The 24,349-nt window shown below is 45.0% G+C and overlaps 1 protein-coding gene across 1 annotated transcript; it reads right to left on the minus strand.

Moving 5' to 3' along the window:
- Positions 1–1,508: 1,508 nt before the first annotated feature.
- Positions 1,509–7,615, minus strand: LOC137375720 (neuropeptide Y receptor type 2-like). Its single transcript, XM_068043105.1, has 6 exons — positions 7,532–7,615; positions 7,036–7,096; positions 6,885–6,985; positions 3,313–3,362; positions 2,107–3,205; positions 1,509–1,565 (listed from the first exon to the last, which is right to left on the minus strand). The coding sequence occupies exons 1-6, from the start codon at positions 7,613–7,615 to the stop codon at positions 1,509–1,511; spliced, it is 1,452 nt and encodes a 483-aa protein (XP_067899206.1).
- Between the last annotated feature and the right edge of the window lie 16,734 nt (positions 7,616–24,349).

Genomic DNA, 24,349 nt, shown 5'->3' on the forward strand with positions numbered 1-24,349 from the left:
GCTGTAACTATCCCCATGACCAAATATCCTCTGGCACTAACTGCTGACCCCTCTGCATGAAGAAATATCACTTGGGCAAGTGACTGCTGTTCAGGAGCTGTGAGTCACAGTCTGTTATCGCCCTAGGATTCTGTTATTGGAGTTGGTTTTTTATGGTTTTTTACAACTGTAAATTCTGTGCAGCGCTGTTTCTGGTCAATGCAGAAACCATGTGATATAAAATTCAGAGAATATATTGGATAAATATCTTTATGCAAATAGCTCTTGCTCTTTGTTTGATGCGCACAGCAGGGCCCAGAAACCATTACTGAAAAATTAGAACAGCTTAATTATATACTTTCAATCAATTTAATATCACAGGTTATAGACAAAGAAAAGTCAAGATTGAGAAAGGACATCTGATGCATTAACTCTCCCACTGAAGCTTCAATCCTCTAGTGCCATAACCCTCCTAACAAAGCTTCTGGTACCCGAAATCAATGGCAAAATACTGCAGATGCTGGAAATCTGAAGCAAAGACAGAAAGTACTGGAAATACTCAGCAGGTCAGGCAGCATCTGTGGAGAGAGAAACAGAGTTAACGTTTCTCCTGAAATTACAGCAGCTGATGGGAGAATCCTCCAGGAAATTTCCAACTATTGTACAGAGCACAGAAAATGAACAGTCTCTGAAAACAAACAGCACACAGTTAATCACATTACTACACTTTGGGAAGGATGTGATGGGCCTTGAGAGGGTGTGGGTGAGATGTACCAGAATGGTTCCAGAAATGAGGGATTTTTGCTACAAGGTTAGTGTGGAGAAGCTGGGGGTTGTTCCCCTTGGAGTAAAGGAGATTGAGGGAAGATCTGACGGAGGTGTACAAGATTATGACAGGTTCAGATAAGGTAGACGAAGAAAAACTGTTCCCATTAGCTGATGGTACAAGGACGAGGGGACACAGATTTAAGGTTTTGGGCAAAAGATGCAGAGGGGATGTGAGGAAGAACATTAACGCAGTGAGTGGTTAATGACCTGGAACTCGTGGCTTACGAGGGTGGTGGAAACGGAGCCGATGAATGATTTCAAAAGGAAATTGGATGGACACTTAAGGGAAATAAGCTTGCAAGGCGAAAGAGCTAGAGCAGGGGAATGGGACTTAATGGACTGCTCTACCCAGGACCAGCATGGACTCTATAGGCCGAATGGCCTCATTCTGTGCCTTTATGACTCTACTCCACCACTGAGCTATTGACGCTTCACCAGGTAGAGAATCCCAGATGATAAAGGCTCCTCTGCCAGGAATCCAGTAAAGTGTAACTCTGCAACTCTCTCGTTCTCTATGAGAATATCCTGATCTCTTGTACCGACTTCCAACAGCCCTGGCAAATCTGTCACCCACAACCGGATCGTAGAGATTTACCTACGACGTCTAGGAATTGGAGTCTGCAGAGGTCACGTGCAATCCTGCCGGAGGGAGAGCATGCAAGATGCTGGTGAGATGATGAGGCTAATCAGGGAGTAGTGGTTTACGTGATGCCAACCTTGGGTTTCAAAAGCCTATAGACCGTAGGAGAAGGGGCAACCTGAAGGTCATGCAGAAATTTACATGGAAGAGAAATATATTCCAGTGTTCTGAAGCCCCATTAATATCATACAAAATTATATCAATTGCCTAGTTAATTATCAACATCCTAGAATTCCTTCCCTAACGGCACTGTGGGTGTACCTACACCACATGGACTGCAGTGGTTCAAGAAGGCAGCTCACCACAACCTGCTCAAGGGCAATTAGGAATGGGCAACAAATGCTGGCCTAGCCAGCAATGCCCACATCCCATGAATGAATAAAAAAAATTAAATCAATGGCAGGTGTTTGTAGGGTAACAACACATACTCCGTTAGGCAATCACAGATTAATCGAACAACATCTATCACTGTCCAGAAGAGAATTGGAAGCAACCTGTTCCACATTGGATACCATCAACACTTTTCACTGTACAACAGATCAGCACCCCCGCCCCCTCCCCCCACCGCACTAAACGTCTGTGGGCGGATGTCCGTGCATGTCTCTATAATTGCAAAGGCTGCCATTGTGAGCTTCTACTCTGAAAGGGTGCAACCTCACTTTGACTGAAGTCTCCAAGTTGAGGTTGTCCACATTGTGGCTGCAGCGGAAGAAGCGGATGAAACCATTGCGATAGTTCTTGTTCATCCAGCCATACAGCAAGGGATTGGCGAAGGTCGAGCACATGGCTACCACATGGAAGATAGTGTAGAGCAGCTTGTATTCCGTAAACTCGAAGAGGCGTTTGTCCAGATCGCTGACCAGCTGGAAGATGTGCAAGGGCAACCAACATACTGCAAAGACCACCACCACCATCACAAGCATTTTGGTGGTTTTCCTCCGCCTGTAATGGCTGTCACTCCGTGCACAAGGGCTAACATGGTTCTTTAACTTGATCCATATTCTAATGTAGGCATAACTGATGATTGCCAACGGCAGCACATACTGCAGGATGAACATTGAGATACTGTAGATGGTTCCATCTCGGGTATTCCCACTGGGCCACTTCTCAGAGCACACGACGATCTGTAGGTTGATGGGTTTCAAGTCGACAAGTTTGTATTCTCTGAAGATGGCCAGAGGTCCAGCAAGAACAGCCGACACCAACCAGGTCATGGAAATGGTGATGAAGCTGGACTTCTTGGAAATCCGGCTGTCTAAATGGAAAACGATGCATCGATGTCGGTCGAGAGCGATCACTGTTAGAGTTAGAGTAGAGACGTGGACACTTAAAGCCTGAGCATAAGGGACCAGGTGGCAAAGGACTGCTCCGAGTTTCCATTCACCCAAGAGGGTATAAACCAGGGTGAATGGCAAGCAGAGTGTATCCACCATGAGATCAGCCAAGGCCAGGTTGGCAATGAAGAAGTTGGTGACAGTTCGCATGGTTTTGTATTTTACAATCATGTAAATCACCAGGGAGTTTCCTACCAGCCCCAGGAGGATGATCAATGCGTACGCTGTAATAAGTGTGATCTGGACACTCAGTAGTTTGGTGCTCTCTGCCATGGACTGATAGACTTTGTTTCTGGACTGACCAATGGTCAATGAGTGCCATTCTCTGGAAACATTCCGACTGCTCCCGTCCACAATCTCTGTGCCATTGCCTGCACTGGTCGGATGCGTCATCAGCTGTTCTGAGTTGATCTGGTACTGCTCCCTGTGAATAACAAGGACACTGTTTAACGAGTTTGGAACAATTGGGATGGATGTTGCTGGAGTGAGGCTTCTTGTGACGTACTCTGTTAATTAGACTTGTTCCCTCACCCTTCAGCTTGTGCCGTAACTTGTTGGAAATGCGAAGTAACAACAGAGCACTGACGGAAATGAGATCTTAATGAATGATAGGACCTACAGTGTATCTCCTTAACCAATTTAAGGATTGAGAAAGGAACAGAGGAAAGAAATGGGTTGGATTGGAGTCAAATCTCACATCATTGAAGAGGTACTTATGCTCTTAACTACTAGACTTAAATTTCGCTGGTGACTTTAATGGATAACTAATTTGCAAATCTAGCAAGTTCTTAAAAATAACAGGGAGGCTAAGGGCGAGATGCCGTCTGGGCGAAGCAAACAATAAAGCGATGTGAAATGACCAGCAGGTGCTGAAGAATCACAATTCACAGGACATCTCTTAATCCCCTGAATTTGGACAAATATCAGCTGTTCATTCACTATTGATGGGTCAAAAGCTTGGAACTCCCTCCCTAACAGCACTGCGGGTATACCCAGACCACGTAAGCTGCAGCAGTTCAAAAAGGCAGCTCACCACCACCTTCTCAAGGGCAATTAGGGACGGACAATAAATGCTGGCCTTACCAGCGATGCTCACATCCCAAGAATGAATAATAAAAAGTAAAAGGCATTACCCAAAATGGTGACAACTGGAAAGAAGATTAAGGGAGGGGACGGGAAGTGCATGCATGTGCAACAATTTCAACAACGATAACTTATGCATGAATACAACAAATGTAGATACAGTAGTGACAAGAACAACTTACTGATCCACAGCTCATTATCATAGCTCTCAGAAATGGCTCAAAGTGCTTGACCTAAAATGAATTGCTTTGAAGTGCAGCAATTTGCACAGGCAAATGCAGCTGCCATTTACACACAGCAAGGTCTCACAAACAGCAGCAAGATGAGACGGACAGTGCACCGATTTTTGCAATGATATTGGGTAAAGGAGGAAAATTTGATCAGGATATCGGGAGAACTCCCCCTGCTCTCTGTCCGATAATGGCATGGGGAGGGGCTCTGGAGTGAAATTTCCTGTGCATTTGCACCCAGACAAAAATAGCCAGTATAAAAGATTGAGGAAACTCGGAAGCAAGTGTGTTATGTACATAATTGTGCTATGCCCGAATTTCCTTTTTACACCTGTCTATCGATCCTGCTCCCTGAACACCTCCTGGGTAATTATAATGGCCCCACCTACCAGGCTACTGAGTGAATTTCCTGTAGTTATTTCAGTCCAAAACGCTTGTAAAATGAAGCCCAGAATTTAGGTGCAGGAAACAGCCATTTTTCTAGTGTTTTATTGCTTTTGTTTTGAGTGACCATGTTTTTATTTTCTCCTCACTGAGACTGACTCTGTATTTTCTGTTTCTTTCAATGCATTTGTCTGGCCAACAGTTTGTGTCACATTAAAAATTGAAAAGCTTTCCCAATTGCATGCTAATGTGCAGGGTCTGGCTTGAACCTTCCATTTTCACATTTAAAGAAGGTATATATGGTGCAAGTTTGGTGCTTTCCTTGGGAGCCAATTTCCTACACCCATTTTCATTTGTTTACCCCTAGTTTTATTTTATGACTCTGTTAATGAGTCTGACAGGAAACTTGGGTGTAAATGGATTTCAGAAAAATGAACCAGGAATGGGCAAAATTTCAGGTGAAACTACCTGACTATATCCCCACAGGTATTTCCTCCCTGGGATCTTTATCATCTGTTTGGAGCAGCAGAATAGGTAGTGTGAGTCTCAGTTCAACCTCTCAATGAAGCTTTAGGAAACTTTTCACTTTGTAAAGATGTAACATAAAATTATTAACAGTTTATTAAATACTGGGCACAAATAGTTTAGATCCAGGCAGCATGTGAAATATAAATGGTGCGGTTTAAAGGGTTACATTATGAGGATAGGTTGCATAGAGTATGCTTTAATTCCCTTGAGTATAGATGATTAAAGGCTGATCTGACTGAGGTGTTGAATATAATTAAAGGAGTTGATAGTTTCTCTCCATCTACCCTATTTCCTTTGGTGGGGGGTTGTGTGTGTGTGTGTGGGGGGGGGGGGGGGGGGGGGGGGGGGGAAGTCCAGAACAAGAGAGTATAACCTTAAAATTAGAGCTAGGCCGTTTAGGGGTGGTGTCAGGAAGCACTTCTTCACATAAAAGGGGAGTGGAAATCTGGAACTCTCTTCCCAAAAAAGCTGTTGTGGCTGGGAGTCAATTGAAAATTTCAAAACTGGGATTGATTACTTTTTTGTATTGAGGGGTACAGAATATAGGGCAGATAAATGGAGTTAAAATACAGATCAGCCATGATCTAACTCAATAGAAGAACTAGCTTGAGGGCTGAATAGCCTCCTCCTATTCCCATTTAATATTTGGGTTTTTTTAATACTAAAAGCCTCACATCTTATACACAGAAGTACTTCAGTGTGACCCCCTTTAGAGATTAGTTTAAGCACAATATGCCAAACTGACTCCCACATTCAGAAATATCATGGATTGTTAACACAAAGACTGTTAGGACATTTGATTTTTAAATGTGAGCATTTTATCCAGAATCTAATCCCAGCTGTGGTTTCGACAATATACTGGCTCAGAATTTGCTGTAGGAGTGAACTGAATTGTGTTTACTGTTACTAAGACTTACACTTGTATGTTTAGGTTTGTAAATTTTTTGCTTGGCAAGTTGCTGAAAGTGGAAGCTGATAGTGAGGGAAACTGGGTATCTGGGGCCCGAGTGAACAGGGCAAGCAACTGTGTATCTCCTTAACCAGTTAAAAAGGATTGAGAAATAAACGGCACAAGAGCTGAGAGGAAGTGTTAGTTAGAGTGTCAAATCAGCTACAGAAAGAGAGGGAGAGATTGGATTGAGAGTGAAAAGCAACAGAAAGGAAAAGTAAAAACATTAACATCTTAAGTCTGTCATTTTTAAAAGAATGAGCTTGTAATAGTTAATTTCCATTGCCAGAGAGGTTGTTTGGCAGTAATTAACAATTATCACATCTTTAAAACAGTGCTTACATTTGAAATGACAAGCTCTAACTTACTGTGGTGGGTTTAGACCATATCTACTGCACAAATACATCAAGGCATTTCAACAGTGATCCAGACAGCGTAATGCTGTCTTCATGAAGCTAGTTGTGGAGCAGTGCAGCAACTTTTAGATATTGGTGTTTAACTGTGCATCTGCCCCTCGTAGGAAGGTGCTCTACCATTTACACATAAATAATGCCAGGCACCACTGGTCTCCCCATTATTTTAACAGCAAAATCTGGGCCATTCATTAACATCTCAGCCCATTCTACCAGCAGTTTGTGCAGAATCCGCGCGTCCCGGAGCTGGAATCGTCCCCACACTGTGCTAAATGTCAAAACCCATCCCATCAGCATGTGTTGCGAACAGTTTTTTTAAGTGCACTGAGCTGAAAATGAATGGAAGGAGTGAGAATATTATTATTTCCATCCAAGCAGAGAGCTTTCAAACACCAGCCAACCAATTACTGAGGACATAAAAACAAGAAATGCTGGAACCACTCAGCAGGTCTGGCAGCATCTGTGGAAAGAGAAGCAGAGTTAACGTTTCGGGTCAGTGACCCTTCTTCAGATTACTGAGGACACCAGCTTGCACCGATCGGTCAGCATCACAGACACCATCCTGCGCTGATTGGACGTGTGGTTCCCAGCAAAGTCAGTGTGAGCTGCAAGAAAATCTATTGTGGGAGGTTTACGGGATCATACGCCAATTGTACACAGTTATTACCTTCTTTTGTAAGAATTGAGTAATACCTGAGGTTAGCATCTGCTACCATTGGATAATCTTGCTAACAAAACATTATTAGTGGAATAAATTCACTCCCAGGGAATTGTGCTATCAGTGTGGTTAGGGATCAGATCGCTTCAAACACAAATCATAAGTAAGAGTATTTCCATAAATTAAACTTGAAGAAATGTTGAGTTGAAGCCTTAAAACAAGTCAGCAATTGCACTACAAAATCCACTACCATTAGGATCTGCTCCTGAACCTTCATCCAGGTCTCTGTAAACTCTAGACTATTCCAGCGCTCTCCTGGCCTGCCTCCCATTTTACACCCTCCATAAAATTGAGGTCATCCAAAACTCTTTGTCGATATCCTAACTCACAGCAAGTCCTGTTCACCCATCACCCCTGTGTTCGCTGGCCTATAATGGCTCCCGGTTAAGCAACACCTCAATTTTAAAATCCTCATCCTCATTTCCATGGCTTCACCCCACCCTACCTCTATAACCTCCACCAGCCCTACGACTCGCCAAGATCTCTGCACTCCTCCAAAGAAGGCGTCTTCTGCATTCCCAGTTTCCATTACTCCACCATTGGCGGCCATGCCCTCAGCTGCCTAGACCCAAGCTCTGCAATTCCCTCCCTAAACCTCTCTACCTTTCTCTCCTTATTATGTGGCTCTGTATCAAATATTGTTTGATAACATTCCTGTGAAACACTTTGGGATGTTTTACATGGTTAAAAGCACGTTGTTGTTGTTGTTCTGCAAAATGTGTTCTACATAAGGAACTGTAACATTGATGATGAAGCAATAATGTTCTCACCAAGAATGAAAGGATTAGAGCAGAGAGGGAACAGTCATCTGCAACCTTGCTCTCTTCCCTTGGAGAACAGTGTGAAGTAGTGTGAGGATTCATGGGCTGATTAACAGTCTGACAGGCCATGATGTGAATATTTCTTCCATAGCCGTGACCATCTTTCTCCCAGCTGTTAGGGGTGTTAGTCCTATCTGGGATGAGGGTTTTATGGGCTCCCACCAGATGCAAGGATCCCATTGGATGTCAGCACAGAATTCCAAATCAGACTTCCAGTCTCCACACCGGAACTATCTGGAGTGAACCCTGCGCCTTCCAACTCGGCGGAGCAGCAGGCTCCGAATTGGCTCAAAGAGAAATGGGAGAAAGAAAATGGATAAGAAAGGAGGGTGGTGTCGACAACCCAAACAGATAATGGAATAGGGGGAGAAGAAGATGAGAGCGGGACAGTGACAATGATCAATGAATCAAGATAAAGTGATACTCATAATGATGGAAATCAGGTAACAGGAAGGCATTGATTGTAAAGAGAACATTCTAGAAAGGAGACCAGTTGGTGTAAAGAGAAACTGCAATCTCCGTGAAATTGTAGGGAAAGATTGAGAATGATGGATGAGTGTAGAGGGAACAATAAAGGATACGATTGGAAAGCAACTGCAAAAAAAAAGCAGGTATTATATCACACTTTAAATTACACTTAGACAATTAAGCTCACCTACAGTTTCATTATTTCCCAACCTTCAATCATCTGTGGTGGAGTCTAGAACAAGGGGCACACCCTTCAAATTAGAGTCAGGCCATTCAGGGGTGATGTCAGGAGGCACTCCCTCACACAAAGGGTAGAGGAAATCTGGAATTCTCTCCCCGACCAAAAGTTGTTGAAGTTGGGGGTTTGTCAAAACTGAGATTGAGAGATTATTGTTAGCTCAGGGTGTTAAGGGTTTACAGGAACAAGGCGAGTAGATGGAATTAAGATGCAGATCAGCCATAGTCTAATTGAATGGCGGAACAGGTTGGAAGGGCTGAATGGCCCCTTTCCTGAAGCGACCACACATAAGAATCACAGAGTGGGATTCCAACTGTTATTATCTTTTCACCCAGGAACCAGGCTTGCAGTGAATGCCTGGGCAGATAATGTCAGTGGGATTTTGCTCTCTGTCCGTCAAACCTGCTCCTGTTTCCAACCAGAAGCTCAACTGTTGCAGGAATCACTGAGTCTGTTAACTCCAGGATGTAACTTGGCAGCTGCTTCTACACTTCAGGACCAGTTCTGGATAAGTGAATTGCACCGGGCGCTGCCACACATTGCAGAAGGCAAAATGAGCCACTTCCATGTATTATTAACGTGAAGTTTCCTTTTATTTTAACTGCTCACTGCGCATCCCGTTGCAATAAATTCGCCCATAACTTAAAACACCGCACAGACTTCAGATTATAAATATTGCCTGGGATTCAATGGACTTTTGTTCATGTTTAACCGGCACAGAAAGATGCAGGAATAAAATATCACCGCGGCGTAAATTCCAAAGCAGAATTAGAGCAGCACTGAACATTCACAACTCCACAGTGACAATTCACAGACAATACAACTCAACCCATAAACATGCACTTTCCCCCTTTTTTGCCAACACTGGTAACACAATATTAAATATCTCTTCATAATTAACCATCAGTTTGTGTTGGGATTAATTCACAAGTCAAAATCCTTACCAGTTGCCAATGTCTGGCCAGGTGGACATCAGTGAGAGTTCATCCCCGTCCCTGCAGCGAGAGACTGAGAGCTAGAAACCTGGGGCTTAGTGCTGAGAGAGCTGGACTATAGACAGGCTCTGCTCACCCAAACTGCACTGTCCCGAGTTATTAAGCACTCCCCTCCTGCAGAATTCCGCTCGCCACCACAGTTAAAAACAAGATGCTGAAATAACTACATATATATATTTTTTTTAAGTGAAGTCTTCCAATGGGTTGCAGGAAGCGAGTCTGACACTCCGGGTCTGTGCAGACTATAGTCTAGTCTCTTGGATTGCTGTGTTGTTTTGTGGTTAGATTGCTTCTCCCAAGCTTTTAGACAGGAGGGGGGTGGGGGGGAAGGAGAGAGAGAAGGGCGGGGTTTCAATTAAAAGAAGCTTTTAACATCCACAGTTTTCCATTGTTTTCTCTTCCCTCGGTGATTGCAATCTGCTTAACTATTTACACACAGACAGATTTTACAAAATAATAATAACCTGGGGCACTGCAACCATTTCTTCTCGGAGGTGGGGGGGGGGGGGGGGGGGGGATGATAATCTCTTAAAAAGTCCTTGACTGCCTCAAGAGCTGGGTAATTCGGGAAGGTTCTGGCCAGAGGGCACATTTAGACCACAATTTATGCTTTTGTTCCATTCTTTCATTCAGAGGTTCCTATCGTGGCTGGATATTCACTTCATTTCATGATTTTTAAGGATCATTAGTGATTCATTGACAGTCCAGTCCTCAAATATAAAAGCAGACAGCCGGCAGGTAAACAGACAGGGTGGAATCAGAGACTAAGTGCTGTGTCTCATATTAGTGATAGCAATTCATCAAAAGCTTTACTTTTAATTATTGCCTCCCATCTTAAAATAAAGAGGTCATTCGACCCATTGTGCCCGTGTCAGCTCCTTGAAAGAGCTATCCAATTATATCCCACTCCCCTGCTCATTCCCATAGACCTATCAATTTTTTCCCTTCGGATATGTATCCAATTCCTTTTATAAAGTTAATATTGAATGTGCTCCCATCACCTTTTCAGGCAGTGAATTCCAGTTCGGAACAACTCGCTATGTAAATTTTTTCCCCATGTTGCCTTCTGGTCCCTTTGCTAATTACCTTATATCTGTGTCCTCTGGTTATCGACCATCCTGTACTGGCAACTGGCTTTGACAGTGTAAATAAGGAGAAACTTTCATGATTTTGACACCTCTGAAATCTCCCCCTTAAAAGAACAACCCCAGTCTCTCCACATAGCCGAATTCTTTAATCCCTGCTATCATTCTAGTAAATCTCTTCTGTACTCTCTCCAAGGTCTTGCCATGCTTGTTTAAGTGTGGTGCCCAGAATCAAACACAGCAAAGGAGGGCACTCTCAGCTCCAGCTGAGGCCTAACCAGTGATTTATAAAGATTTAGCATAACTTCCTTGCTTTTGTACTCTATGCCTCCATTATAAAGCCAAGGATGCTGGTTGCCTTTTTACCAGTCTTCCCAACCTGACCTGTCACACGTACATGTGCACATACGCCCCCGGGTCACTCTGTTCCTGCACCACCTTAAAAATTGTACCATTTAGTTTATATATAAGGAAATCAACAGCTTTCTATAGTAACTTCCAAAAGGGATACACACTTGAAGAGGAAACGTTTTCCTGGCTATGGGGTAAGAGCAGGGAGTGGGACTCATTGGATAGCTCCTTCAAGCTGCTAGCACAGATTGGATGGGCCAAATGGTCTCCTTCATTGCTGACGATTCTATGACTCCATTCAAAAAAGACACAGATTTTCAGTGCCTAGTCTCCATTTTTGTAACTTCCAGAAAATGTCCAGACCAAACCGGGTAACACCCAGTTAGAGAACTGCTCAGGATGTAATCAATATCTGTTTTTATAGACGTACTTGCCTTCTGAAGTGGCCTGGCAAGACACTCAGTTTATAGCGAAATCGCTAGCAGTTATTCAAGGAGAAAGCCCACCATCACCTTCTCAGGGCACCGAGGGATGGGCAATAAATGCCAGTGCTTCCAATGGCACCCGCACCCCAAGAATGAGTATGAAAAAAACCAACGGAGCGAGCTCCAAACTTGAACAGAGCATTTGTAAAAACAGACCTGACCTCCGAACATCCAAAGTAACTCAATTTAGCCATAAGGAGCCCATTATAATACTAACCTACTCTTTCAGATCCTGATGGCAGGCTGTGTCGGTCAGCATGGCCCAGTTTTACAATGACCTTCACGCTCATTCAAAATGCAGACTCAGAGTGTAATAGAGTGTGGGGAAATTCACTTGTCAAAACAATCTACTTCTGCCGATTAAATTCAAAAAAAATATAGATTTTATTTAAAATATTTATCTTCCGCTAGTTAGGAGAAATGTTTATTTGAATCCAGGAATGTTTTCCTGCGGAGACCTGACATTTCAGCTGAGCTTCTGGCACGGAGATGAACCAGGCAGCTGATGCCAAAGAATGGAGATCAGCACCACTGGGGTGGACATCTTCATCCAGATCATAGTTTGAATCCCTGTTTTTGCAGGTCCCCCTCCTCCTCCCCTCCCCACCCCCACCCCCCCCCCACCCCGCGCTACTTAGCTCTTCCCCTTCAACAGGGTCAGTTTATGAACGGAGCCATAGCAATTGGCAAGGGCTCAGGTTCGATTGCTGCTCTATGGTGTTAGTCGATGACAGCTGAGGCAGTCAGAGGGATGTCAGCAGTGGCTCAGTGGGTAGCACTCGCACTTCTGAGTCAACAGGGCATGGTTTCAAACCACATTCCAGGCACCTCAGCATATATTCTAGCCTGATAGTCCTACTGCAGTACTGAGGGAGAGCTGCATTGTCGGAGAGGCAGTACTGAGTGGGCACAGCACTGTCATAGGGGCAATACTGAGTGGGCACGGCACTGTCTTAGGGGCAGTACTGAGGGGGCTTGCACTGTCAGAAGGGCAGTACTGAGGGAGTGTCGGAGGGGCAGTACTGAGGGAGCACTGCACTTTCGGAGGGGCAGTACTGAAGGAATGCGGCACTGAGGGAGAGCTGCACTGTCGGACGGGAAGTACTGAGGGGACGCTGTACTTTTAGAGGGGCAGTACTGAGGGAGTGTTGGAGGGGCAGTACTGAGGGAGCACTGCACTGTCGGAGGGGCAGTACTGAGCAAGCACTGAACTGTCAGAAGGGCAGTACCAAGGGGGTGCTGCACTGTTGGAGGGGCAGTAATGAGGGAGTGCTGCACTGTCAGAGGTTCCATCTTTCGGTGAGAAGTTAAAAATGAAGCCCAATCTTCCATCTCAGGTGAGTGTTGAAGATCCCCAGCCTCTACTGTAAGACGAGTACAGAAGTTCTCCCCAGTGTCCTGGCTAATATTTATCCCTAAACCAACATCTCTAAAAACGGATTATCTGGTCATCATCCCTTTGCTGTTTGTGGGAACTTGCTGTGTGCAAATTGGCTGCTGTGTTTCCTACATTGCAAAAGTTAATACACTTCGAAAAGTACTTCATTGGCAGTAAAGCAGTTGGGCCATCCTGACGTTGTGAATGGTGCTATATAAATTTTCTTTTTTTTATTCATTCATGGGATGTGGGTGTCGCTGGCCAGGCCAGAATTTATTGCCCATCCCTAATTGCCCTTGAGAAGGTGGTGGTGAGCTGCCTTCTTGAACCGCTGCAGTCCGTGTGGGGTAGGTACACCTACAGTGCTGTTCCAGGATTTTGACCCAATGACAGTGCAGGAACGGCGATATAGTTCCAGGTCAGGATGGTGTGTGACTTGGAGGGGAACTTGCAGGTGGTGGTGTTCCCATGCATTTGCTGCCCTTGTCCTTCTAGTTGGTAGAGGTCGCAGGTTTGGAAGGTGCTGTCGAAGGAGCCTCGGTGAATTGCTGCAGTGCATCTTGTAGATGGTACACACTGCTGCCACTGTGCGTCGGTGGAGGAGGGAGTGAATGTTTGTAGATGGGGTGCCAATCAAGCGGGCTGCTTTGTCCTGGATGGTGTCGAGCTTCTTGAGTGTTGTTGGAGCTGCACCCATCCAGGCAAGTGGAGAGCATTCCATCACACTCCTGACTTGTGCCTTGTAGATGGTGGACAGGCTTTGGGGAGTCAGGAGGTGAGTTAAGGAGGTGACCTGCTCTTGTAGCCACGGTATTTATATGGCTACTTCAGTTCAGTTTCTGAATGCAAGTCTTTCTTCTTCTTCTATCACTGACCTCTGATCCCTAGGCTAGGAAGGAGGGAGCAAGGATTTTCACTGCTTGTTGCTATCCAATGATAACAACAACTTAACAACTTGCATTTATATAACACTTATAGCGTAGCTTCACAAGAGTGTTAGCAGATAAAATTTGACACTGAGGCACATAGGAAGACATTAGGACAGGTGACTAAAAGCTTGATCAAAGAGGTAGGTTTTGAGGAGCGTTTTAAAGGAAGGAAGAGAGGTGGAGAGATGTAAGGTGAGAATTCCAGAGCTTAGGGCCCAGGAGCCTGAAGGTGTAGCCACCAATGATGGAGCAATGAAAATCAGGGATACGCAAGAGGTGAAGCCATGGAGGGATTTGAAAACAATGAAGAAATCACAGTCGGAAATGTAGTAGATATCAGTTGGGTTACATCAGGCCCAAAATCCGGGCACTCCATGGTCAAATAGTTAAGCTCACACATACTTCTCATGTCATGTGGTTAAAAATGGTCATTCCTAAACTTATGAAACCGTGCAGCCACTTAGATGGGTTTAGAGTCAGCAACGTTGGAAAAGGAAATCATTGGAACTAAAAGCTCCTATAATCTCTTCTATTTCAGTTTTCAAACTGGCTGGAATTTGTGAGCTCAGGGTGTGGCCTATAAAACCTCCTGCATAATTCATGGCCATCCTCCGTGAATTGTATCAGAACTCCTCGTATATTGATCAGACTGTGCGTCTGCATTATCCCTTATCCGGGATCTTCCCCATGGTATCTAATGCAGGTTTACACGGTGGAAAGTACGACCCCTCAGTTTTCACTCCATTGACGTTCTGCTGTTAATCTATAGTTACGTCCCATCCTTTTCGGGGTCATTTTCAATATTGCTTGGGCAGTAAGGTAGCAGAAAATGTTAACAGCCTGGTGTGCTGGCCAGTATTTATTCCTCAACCAATATCACCGAAACGGGAATATCTGGTCGTTTATCACATTGCTGTTTGCGTGATCTTGCTGTGCACAAATTGGCCGCCGTGCTTCTTACGCTACAACAGTGACTGCATTCCAAAAGTACTTCGTTGGCTGTACAGCGCTTTGGGACATCATGAGGTGGTGAAAGGCGCTACAGAAATGCAAGTTCTCGATTTCAATCCGCTGGACAACGTGGCCGGTTTTTGGTCCATTGAAATCAAAAGGATGAAACTGGCCATGTTCTACACGGCAATCCACTTCGATCCAGAGTTAGAAAATACCTCTATTGTCTTACACCACATCCCATTGACACTACATGTCACAGAGGGTCGGCTGGGGCTGGCTGCATGCATTTCCACTGGCATGGGTCATCTTCCATTGGCTCACCAAATTGAGCCCCGGCAGTGAGGCATGACAGCTTATTCAACCACAGAGGGCATCGCGGTTAGCTGCAAACCCGCCCTCATCCACAACCTGCCCCGGCGTATTTTCCATCAGGGACTTTCTTTCTTTGGGCCTCCTTATCTCGAGAGACAATGGATACGCGCCTGGAGGTGGTCAGTGGTTTGTGAAGCAGCGCCTGGAGTGGCTATAAAGGCCAATTCTGGAGTGACAGGCTCTTCCACAGGTGCTGCAGAGAAATTTGTTTGTTGGGGCTGTTGCACAGTTGGCTCTCCCCTTGCGCTTCTGTCTTTTTTCCTGCCAACTACTAAGTCTCTTCGACTCGCCACAATTTAGCCCTGTCTTTATGGCTGCCCGCCAGCTCTGGCGAATGCTGGCAACTGACTCCCACGACTTGTGATCAATGTCACACGATTTCATGTCGCGTTTGCAGACGTCTTTATAACGGAGACATGGACGGCCGGTGGGTCTGATACCAGTGGCGAGCTCGCTGTACAATGTGTCTTTGGGGATCCTGCCATCAGGGACTACAGTACAGCAATCAGCAGTGGGAGCTCCGGCAGCTCATCCCCATCTCATGGGTGCCGAGTGCAATCTTAGCGCTCTCTACAGCTGCCCAGATTAGCTTAACAAAGAATGGTTTCTCATTCTAATGGTGAGAAACTCAGAACTGCAGAGGAGCAATGGGAATTAGCAATCAGGTACCGAAGTGAGTAAAATCTATTACACAAGTCTGAAAAGCAATCATAAAGCTTAATGTAACGTTGGCCTTTATTCCAAGGGGCCTGAATTACAATGGAGAGGAAGTGTTGCGTCAGTTCTACAGAACTGTTTGTGGGATCTTGCTGTGCACAGACTGGGTGCCATGTTTCCTATCAAAGATCAGCCCTCGGCACTGCTGTATATTGGAGATGATGTGTCTGCGATCCCCTTTAAGACCCCACTGCGCTCCCTCCTCACTGTGAAAAGAATTCTCAAAACACGAGCAAACTACATGATCTCAAAGACTGAGATCTGTAAGTGTTAACAATCAGCTAAAATGCCTCTTACTCACAATTCAGTGGCTCGGATCACAAATCACATTTTTCCAGACACTTGCAGTTAATTTAATAAAACTCCAATCAACATATTCTCAGAAGAAGGGAAATAAAAGAGCAGCTTTTCTGTGTTAGAAATGGGAGCCAGGCAGAAATATCCCCTGTCTGTGTCCTATAGGAGTAGACATATTGTCTCTGAGGCTCCAGGCTGAATCTCTCCTGACGGATCAGATCTTCTTCCGTGGATTCATTCATCACTGGAGGAAACTTCATGTGGGAAATGGAACAATAGGTGGGATTGGCATTTGCTCAGGGCTTTCCACAGAACCAGAAATAAAACATTGGAAGTTCTTCACGCAACAATCAAGATAGGGAGCGCTGCACAGTCGGAGGGGCAGTACTGAGGGAGTGCTGCACTGTCAGAGGAGCAGTACTGAGGGAGTGTTGCACTGTCGGAGGGGCAGTACTGAGGGAGTGTTGCACTGTCGGAGGGGCAGTACTGAGGGAGTGCTGCACTGTCAGAGGAGCAGTACTGAGGGAGTGCTGCACTGTCAGAGGAGCAGTACTGAGGGAGTGTTGCCCTGTCGGAGGGGCAGTACTGAGGGAGTGCTACACAGTGGGAGGGGCAGTACTGCGGGAGCACTGCACTGTCAGAGGGGCAGTACTGAGGGAGTGCTGCACTGTCAGAGGGGCAGTAGTGAGGGAGCACTGCACTGTCAGAGGGACACTACTGAGGGAGTACTGCACTGTCAGGGGGCAGTGCTGAGGGAGCGCTGCACTGTTGGAGAGGCTGTACTGAGGGAGCACTGCACTGTCAGAGGGGCTGTATTGAGGGAGTGCTGCACTCAGAGGGTCAGTACTGAGGGAGAGCTGCACTATTGGAGGGGGAGCACTGAGGGAGAATTGCACTCTTGGAGGGACAGTACTGAGGGACCACTGCACTGTCAGAAGGGAGCACAGAAGGAGTGCTGCACTGTTGGAGGTCCCATCTTTTGGATGAGATGTTAAACTGAGGCCTCATCTGGCCTCTCAGGTGGCCGGAGGAGTTTCCTATTTTGAAGAAGAGCAGGGGAATTCTCCTGTGTGTCCCAGACGATAGTTATCCTCCAACCAACATCACCAAAACAACTTATTGTGTCTATCTCTCCTTTTCTGCATAATTTGACATATAAATAAATGTGACTAATAGAGTCAGCTTTACACATTGTCTGATATATGACAGTAGTAACTGCCTTTCAAGAATGAACAGGAAAATGCAGTGGACAGCACCAGTCTGCGAACATACCAATGGTTAATCCCACGGCAGATCATCCAATTAGTAGTTAATATGTTTCTGAAGTGTTTCAAAAATCCTCTTCAAATATCTAGCAGCCAGTGAATTGTAAAAGGTGATGTACATTTAAGTGGCTCTCAAAATCCTTCTGCAATCAGCTGGACATTGTTAGCAGAGAGTGTTAGATCAACCTTTGTTCACCAAAATGAAAGAAAAGAAAGAAAGACTTGCATTTATATAGAGATTTTCACTGCCATTGGACATCTCAATGTGTCTTGCAGCCAATGAAGTACATTTGAAGTGTATTCACTGTTGTGATGTAGGAAATGTGGCAGCCAATTTGCACACAGCAAGATCCCACATAGAATGGGCCCGATTCTGATTCTGGAGAAACTGGGAGAGGGCAAGGAAACTGCCTGTCTCGCTCGGCAATGGAGTGTGAAGGAACTCTAACCTAGAGTGAACTCATCTCTTTATGAAACCGAAAGATAGCTGTTTCTCTCTTGAATGACACATTTGGGTCTCAAAACATATGTTTAAAAGCTGCAGTTTGGTTGACGGCATGTTAATTCTGAAAAAAAGCCTGTTTCTCAATTTTCACCCTCATTAACATTCACAAATATGTAAATAAAGATTCCTGTGTGCAGCTGTCTCATACCTTTATTATTATTAACAGATACTTGAAAACAATTCTTTTACTTGAGCTCTCCAATCTCCGCTCCCTTTCCCGGGAAGCTTGATTGAAGCAAGAAGATGTAGCTGATGTGTAAAAGCACATTAAATGGTAATTAAGCTGTCATTTCTGTCACTGTGTGTAATTTTACTAGCAGCGATGCAGAAGCCAGATCTACAGGGGTTGTTTTGTTGTAATGGTGAAAAGAGGTACTAAATGGGTGCTGTGCTAATAAGACATGTCTGTTAGGAAAGTCTGGTGTTATCATGCAATTTTGGTCCTAATTGCTGATTACCATCATTTGGACTTGTCTGGAGACTCTAAAGTAGACACCCTGCAGGATCAGCAGAGTGCTGATTAGACACAATTTTCATGAAGCAGTATATGTGGCCCATTCGCACCCACTTCCACAGAAGTTGTGGTGTGCACTGGCTAGCTGGCACCTTGCGGCAGGTTGTAGAATGGCTCATTGACCAAGGGAAATGGTGCAAAGTTGCTTGGATGCAGCACTGGAGGTCCTACTGGAGGAGTTCCAGAGGAGAAAGGATGTCCTGTACCCGCAGGGGGGTAAGGGCGCCACCTCGCCATCCTTGCCGCTCACCTGCAGCAGCTGGTACTGTCCTGCTCAGCCTCATGTCCTCCACCCATTCCTCCTGCAGACCAAGGGGGACCCTAGCAAGATGCCTATCAGCAAGCACTCCCTTTCTCCCAGTGACTCCTAGAAGGTGTCTAATAAAGGGCAGTAGCAGCATGTACTCTATTCAGATGACGTCGTCAGAGAATTTCCGGAATAAATGTTGATAGAGTGTTGGTGACGTCTTGACAAAATGTCTCAATATGTTTCTGAAGTGTTTCAAAAATCCTCTTCAAATATCTAGCAGCCAGTGAATTGTAAAAGGTGATGTACATTTAAGTGGCTCTCAAAATCCTTCTGCAATCAGCTGGACATTGTTAGCAGAGAGTGTTAGATCAACCACTGTTCACCAAAATGAAAGAAAAGGAAGAAAGACTTGCATTTATATGGAGATTTTCACTGCCACTGGACATCTCAATGTGTCTTACAGCCAATGAAGTACATTTGAAGCGTAGTCACTGTTGTGATGTAGGAAACGTGGCAGCAAATGTGCACACAGCAAGATCCCACAAACAGCAATGTTATAATGATCAGATAATCTGTTTTTTTGTGTGTGATGTTGATTGAGGGATAAATATTGGCCAGGATATCAGGGAGAACTCCTTTGCTCTTCTTCGAATCATGCCATGGGATCTTTTACATTCACCCAAGCAGGCAGATGGCACCTCGCTTTAATGTCTCATCTGAAAGGCGGAACCTTCAACAGTGCAGCACTCACTCAGTACTGCACTGGAGTGTCAGCCTTGCTTTATGCATTTAATCCTGGAATAGCACTTGAAGCCGGAACCTTGTGACTCCCACACAGTCTCAATTGTAAGCACTAGCAGTCAAGTTAATTTGCAATCAGCCCCTAAACAATCCTCCAGTCGCCCGCTCCTATCACATGCTTCAACTACTTTACTAATATGGCGTCCTGTGCTAAACGTGGGCTAGACCAGGGTTGCAGCTTAGGACCCCATCTTGGTCACCTTGGAGACTCTTTAACACCTAAAGTTTTCAAGGAAAATTGACCCAACATATTTTACCCTACACAGGATTAGTACAGCCAACTCTGGTTCATCACATGACCTCCTACCTCCAACCTTCCTGACCGCAAGCTCCCACCATTGGCCACCCGACACATCCACCCTTGTACAGCCCCACTCCCACGCCCAATTAGAAAGAAAACAGACACTTCATTACCCAATTGGATGATTCTTGACTGTCAGTCAAACAGTCTTTTTTTTCCCTCTGCCGATATTTTTATAACTACTACACAGCAGTGTTCAAAGAAAGTGAAATAAACAGCATTATATTTCATGCCCTGATGATTGGATTCTGCTCACAGCAGTGCCTTGGAGATCAATCTTCCATTCCTGGAGACTCCAGGCCATTCTGGAGGGTTAAGAACCCGTACACAGGGACTGAAAAAACCCTCACAGGCACTCTTTGCTTCCTCTGACTTTTCCAATGTGCTCCGGGTATCTTCCACCCTTCATAAACTTGACCTCATCCCAAACTCTGTTGCCCGTATCTTAGTTCCCATTCACTCACCACCCCTGTGCTCGCTGACCTACATTGGCTCCCAGTCCAGCAATGCCTCAGTTTCAAAATTTTCATCCTTGTATTCACATCCCTCCACGTGACCTTGCTGCTCTCTATCTCTATTACCTCCTCCAGCCCTCCGAGATCTCTGCGCACCTCCAATTCCGACATCCTGCACATCCCTGATTTTAATCGCTCCATCATTGGCAGCCGCACCTTCAGCTACCTAGGCCCTAAGTCTCTGGAATTCCTTCTCCAGACCGCCTTTCTATATCTCCTTAAAACCTACCCGTTTTGCCAAGCTTTTGGTTACCTGCCCTAATAACTCCTTATGTGGCTTGTTGTCCAATTGTTTGAAAACACTCCTGTGAAGCACCTTGGGCGTTTTACAATATAAATGCTGGTAGTTGTAATTGTTTTTGGGGATAATCCTTCATCACCAGTCATTCAAACCCCACCTGTACTCTGGGCCCTAAATTCCAAACTGCATCAAGGGCAGGGAAGGGGCTGTTCAACCTATATCACTGATTTGCTGGTTTGGCAGATGTCAAATCCATCCTCAGTCCCCTCCCACCACCTGCCTTCTGCACCTACGTCATGGAGACATGTCAAGGGAAGATGCTCTTAGTCTACCCTTGGAATTTCACCTTTTAGGCCCCTGTGGGTCTCAGTAGAACTCATGCCTTAAAACCAGCAATGGCTGTCATTAAAGACTCCTGAAAGACCCTAAATCTAATCTAGACTGGAGTATTCAATCCAAGGAGGGATCTGGAGGCAATTAAACCTCCTTTAGAAGCTACTGGGTGGTGAAAATTGATCTGGGGCGATCATGTCATATAATATAAACCACTAGCTTTGCACCTTGCACAATCTTTTTTGTTAAAGTCATCCCCAAGGATTACTGGCTTCGGTATCTACAAAAAGGATGTACAGACTCTGGCAAGTGTACATGGTAGCCTAGTGGCTATGGTGCTACCAGAGATAATGAGTTCACACCGTGTGACAATGAAATTGAATTCTGCTAAGTTATGGACTGGCACTAGGGAAACTGACCACAAACCTGTCGGACGATCATAAAAATTCAACTGGTTCATGAATGTCTTCAGGGAGGGGAACCAGCTGCCCTCACCCAGACTGGCCTATATGTGACTCTCGCACTATGTTGTTGCCTCCAACTGTGCTCAGGGCAACTAGGGATGGGCAATAAAAGCAAACTTGCCTATGTCCCAAGGTCAGCAAAACAAGATTGATTGTAGTGAGAAGGGGATGAGCTGAGGGGAAACTCATATACAGGGGAATGAGCTCCCACGGGAGAGTCAGAATACTAAAGGGATCGGTTTTGATAGGAGAGTTAGGGTACCGGAGGGATGGGCTTCGATGGAAGAGTAAGGGTACTGTAGGAATGGGCTTCGATGCGAGAGTTAGGATACTGGAGAAATGGGCTTCGATGGGAGAGTTAGCATACTGGAGGAATGGGCTTCGATGGGAGAGTTAGGGTACTGGAGGGATGGGCTTCGATGGGAGAGTTAGGATACTGTAGGAATGGGCTTCGATGGGAGAGTTAGGATACTGGAGGAATGGGCTTCGATGGGAGAGTTAGGATACTGGAGGAATGGGCTTCGATGGGAGAGTTAGGATACTGGAGGAATGGGCTTCGATGGGAGAGTTAGGATACTGGAGGAATGGGCTTCGATGGGAGAGTTAGGGTACTGGAGGGATGGGCTTCGATGCGAGAGTTAGGATACTGGAGGAATGGGCTTCGATGGGAGAGTTAGGATACTGGAGGAATGGGCTTCGATGGGAGAGTTAGGATACTGGAGGAATGGGCTTTGATGGGAGAGTTAGGGTACTGGAGGGATGGGCTTCGATGGGAGCGTTAGGATACTGGAGGAATGGGCTTCGATGGGAGAGTTAGGATACTGGAGGAATGGGCTTCGATGGGAGAGTTAGGATACTGGAGGAATGGGCTTCGATGGGAGAGTTAGGATGCTGGAGGAATGGGCTTCGATGGGAGAGTTAGGGTACTGGAGGGCTGGGCTTCGATGGAGCACTAGAGAGTTCAGCTTCACCTGGCTGACAAAATGTTTTATCGTTTTTCTCATGGCTTAAACATTTAGGCACAGCTGTTTGTTTCCATGCAATCAACAAAATTCTCTAAAAGATGCAGAATGAATGAAGAATGTGTTTAATGCATTGATTCGACAAGTGGAATGCAATCAGTTTGCAATTTACTTGTTGAAACCATCAGCAAATGTCAGGAATCTGTTGGCATGACCACAGGCCCATTAAGAGTTCAGCTTTTATGTATGTATGCCTTAAATTATTGCAGCACTGTACATGCCATGAAATGGTTATTAATATAGATGGACATTTACAGAAACTGGATACCAGTCTGCTATTGTGGAGCCAATTATCTCAGGAAATCTCAGCGAATCATCATAAAGGTTGGGCATCAAATGACTTTAAGTTACTTCAATGCATCTCCCAGTGGGCTGCGTTCCTCACAATCTCACTTTCATCACTAAAAGCAAAGAAAAATCCAAGAGCACACGATTGTGAACTGGAATGTAGTCACTTTCATTCAATATGGGGTTCTTGTCTAAGGCAAAAGGATATAAAAACCTCAGATGGAGGAAATCTGAGATAAAAACAGAAAATGCCAAAGGCAGCATCTGTGGAGAGAGGAGCAGAGTTAACGTTTCAGGTAGATGACCCTTCATCAGAATTGGAAGAAGTTAGAAAGTGCACACAATATGGGGGGAGATAAATAGCACAAGAGTAGGGAATTGTAAGTTATTAGGTGGGGTCAGAGTAAGGGAGAAAGTAATAAAGTCCGAATCAGGGTTAATGTGCATGTATGTGAATGCACGGAGTGTGGATAATAAGACTGGTGAGGTACAGGCGCAGATTGCCATGTGGAAATATGATGTTGTGGCTATAACAGAGACCTGCCTCAAAGAAGGGCAGGACTGGGTGTTAAATATTCCTGGATACAAGGCATTCAGGAAAGATAGGAAAGGGAAAAAAGTGGGAGGGGTGGCAGTATTGATTAAGAAAGCATTGCAGCGTTGGAGAAAAAAGATGTCCCTGAGGGGTCGAGAACAGAAACAATTTGGTTAGAGCTAAGAAACAAAAAAGGTACAGTTACATTGCTTGGTGTTGTCTATAAGCCACCAGCTAGTGAAAAGGACATGGAGGAACAAATTTGCAAGGAAATTACAGAGGTGCAAATATTATAGGGTAGTTACAATGGGAGACTTTAATTATCTAAACATAGACTGGGATAATAGTAGTGTAAAGGGTAGTGAGGGGCAAGAGTTCCTAGAGTGTGTTCAGGAAAATTTTCTACAACAATATGTTGTTAGTCCAACAAGAAAGGAGGCACTGCTAGAACTGGTTCTTGGGAATGAGGTGGGCCAAGTGGGTCAAGTATCAGTAGGAGAGCATTTAGGGGAAAGCGATCATTGTATCATAGGGTTTAGGCTGATGATGGAAAAGGACAAAGAGCAATCCAGGGTAAGTATAATTAACTGGGGAAAGGCCAACTTCAATGGGGTAAGAATGGAGCTGGGGCAAATAAATTGGAGTCAAAAGCTGGCAGGAAAACCGGTAGATGAACAATGGGCTACTTTCAAAGAAAAGATAGTTCGTGCACCGTCAAAGCATGTTCCCTCAATGGGGAAAAGTAGGCCGAACAAATCCAGAGCTCCCTGGATAACAAGAGGTAGAAATTAAGATAAAGAAGATAAAGTGTGCTTATGACAGATGCCAGGTAGAAAATACTATTGAAAACCAGGCTGAATATGGAAGGTCCAGAGGCAAAGTGAAAAAGCAAATAAGAGAAGCAAAGAGAGAGCATGAGAAGAGACTGGCAGCTAGCATTAAAGGAAATCCCAAAGTTTTCTATAGGCATATAAATATAAAAGGAGGAGTGGGGCCAATTAGGGACCAGAAAGTGGATTTACACATATAGGCAGAGGGCATAGCTGAGGTATTAAATGAACACTTTGCATCTGTCTTTACCAAGGAAGAAGATGCAACCCAGGTAATGTTGAAAGAGGAAGTAAGTCAGACACTAGAGG

This window comes from Heterodontus francisci, chromosome 12 (genome assembly GCF_036365525.1).
Source record: "Heterodontus francisci isolate sHetFra1 chromosome 12, sHetFra1.hap1, whole genome shotgun sequence".
In the NCBI taxonomy this organism is placed as follows: Eukaryota; Metazoa; Chordata; class Chondrichthyes; order Heterodontiformes; family Heterodontidae; genus Heterodontus; species Heterodontus francisci.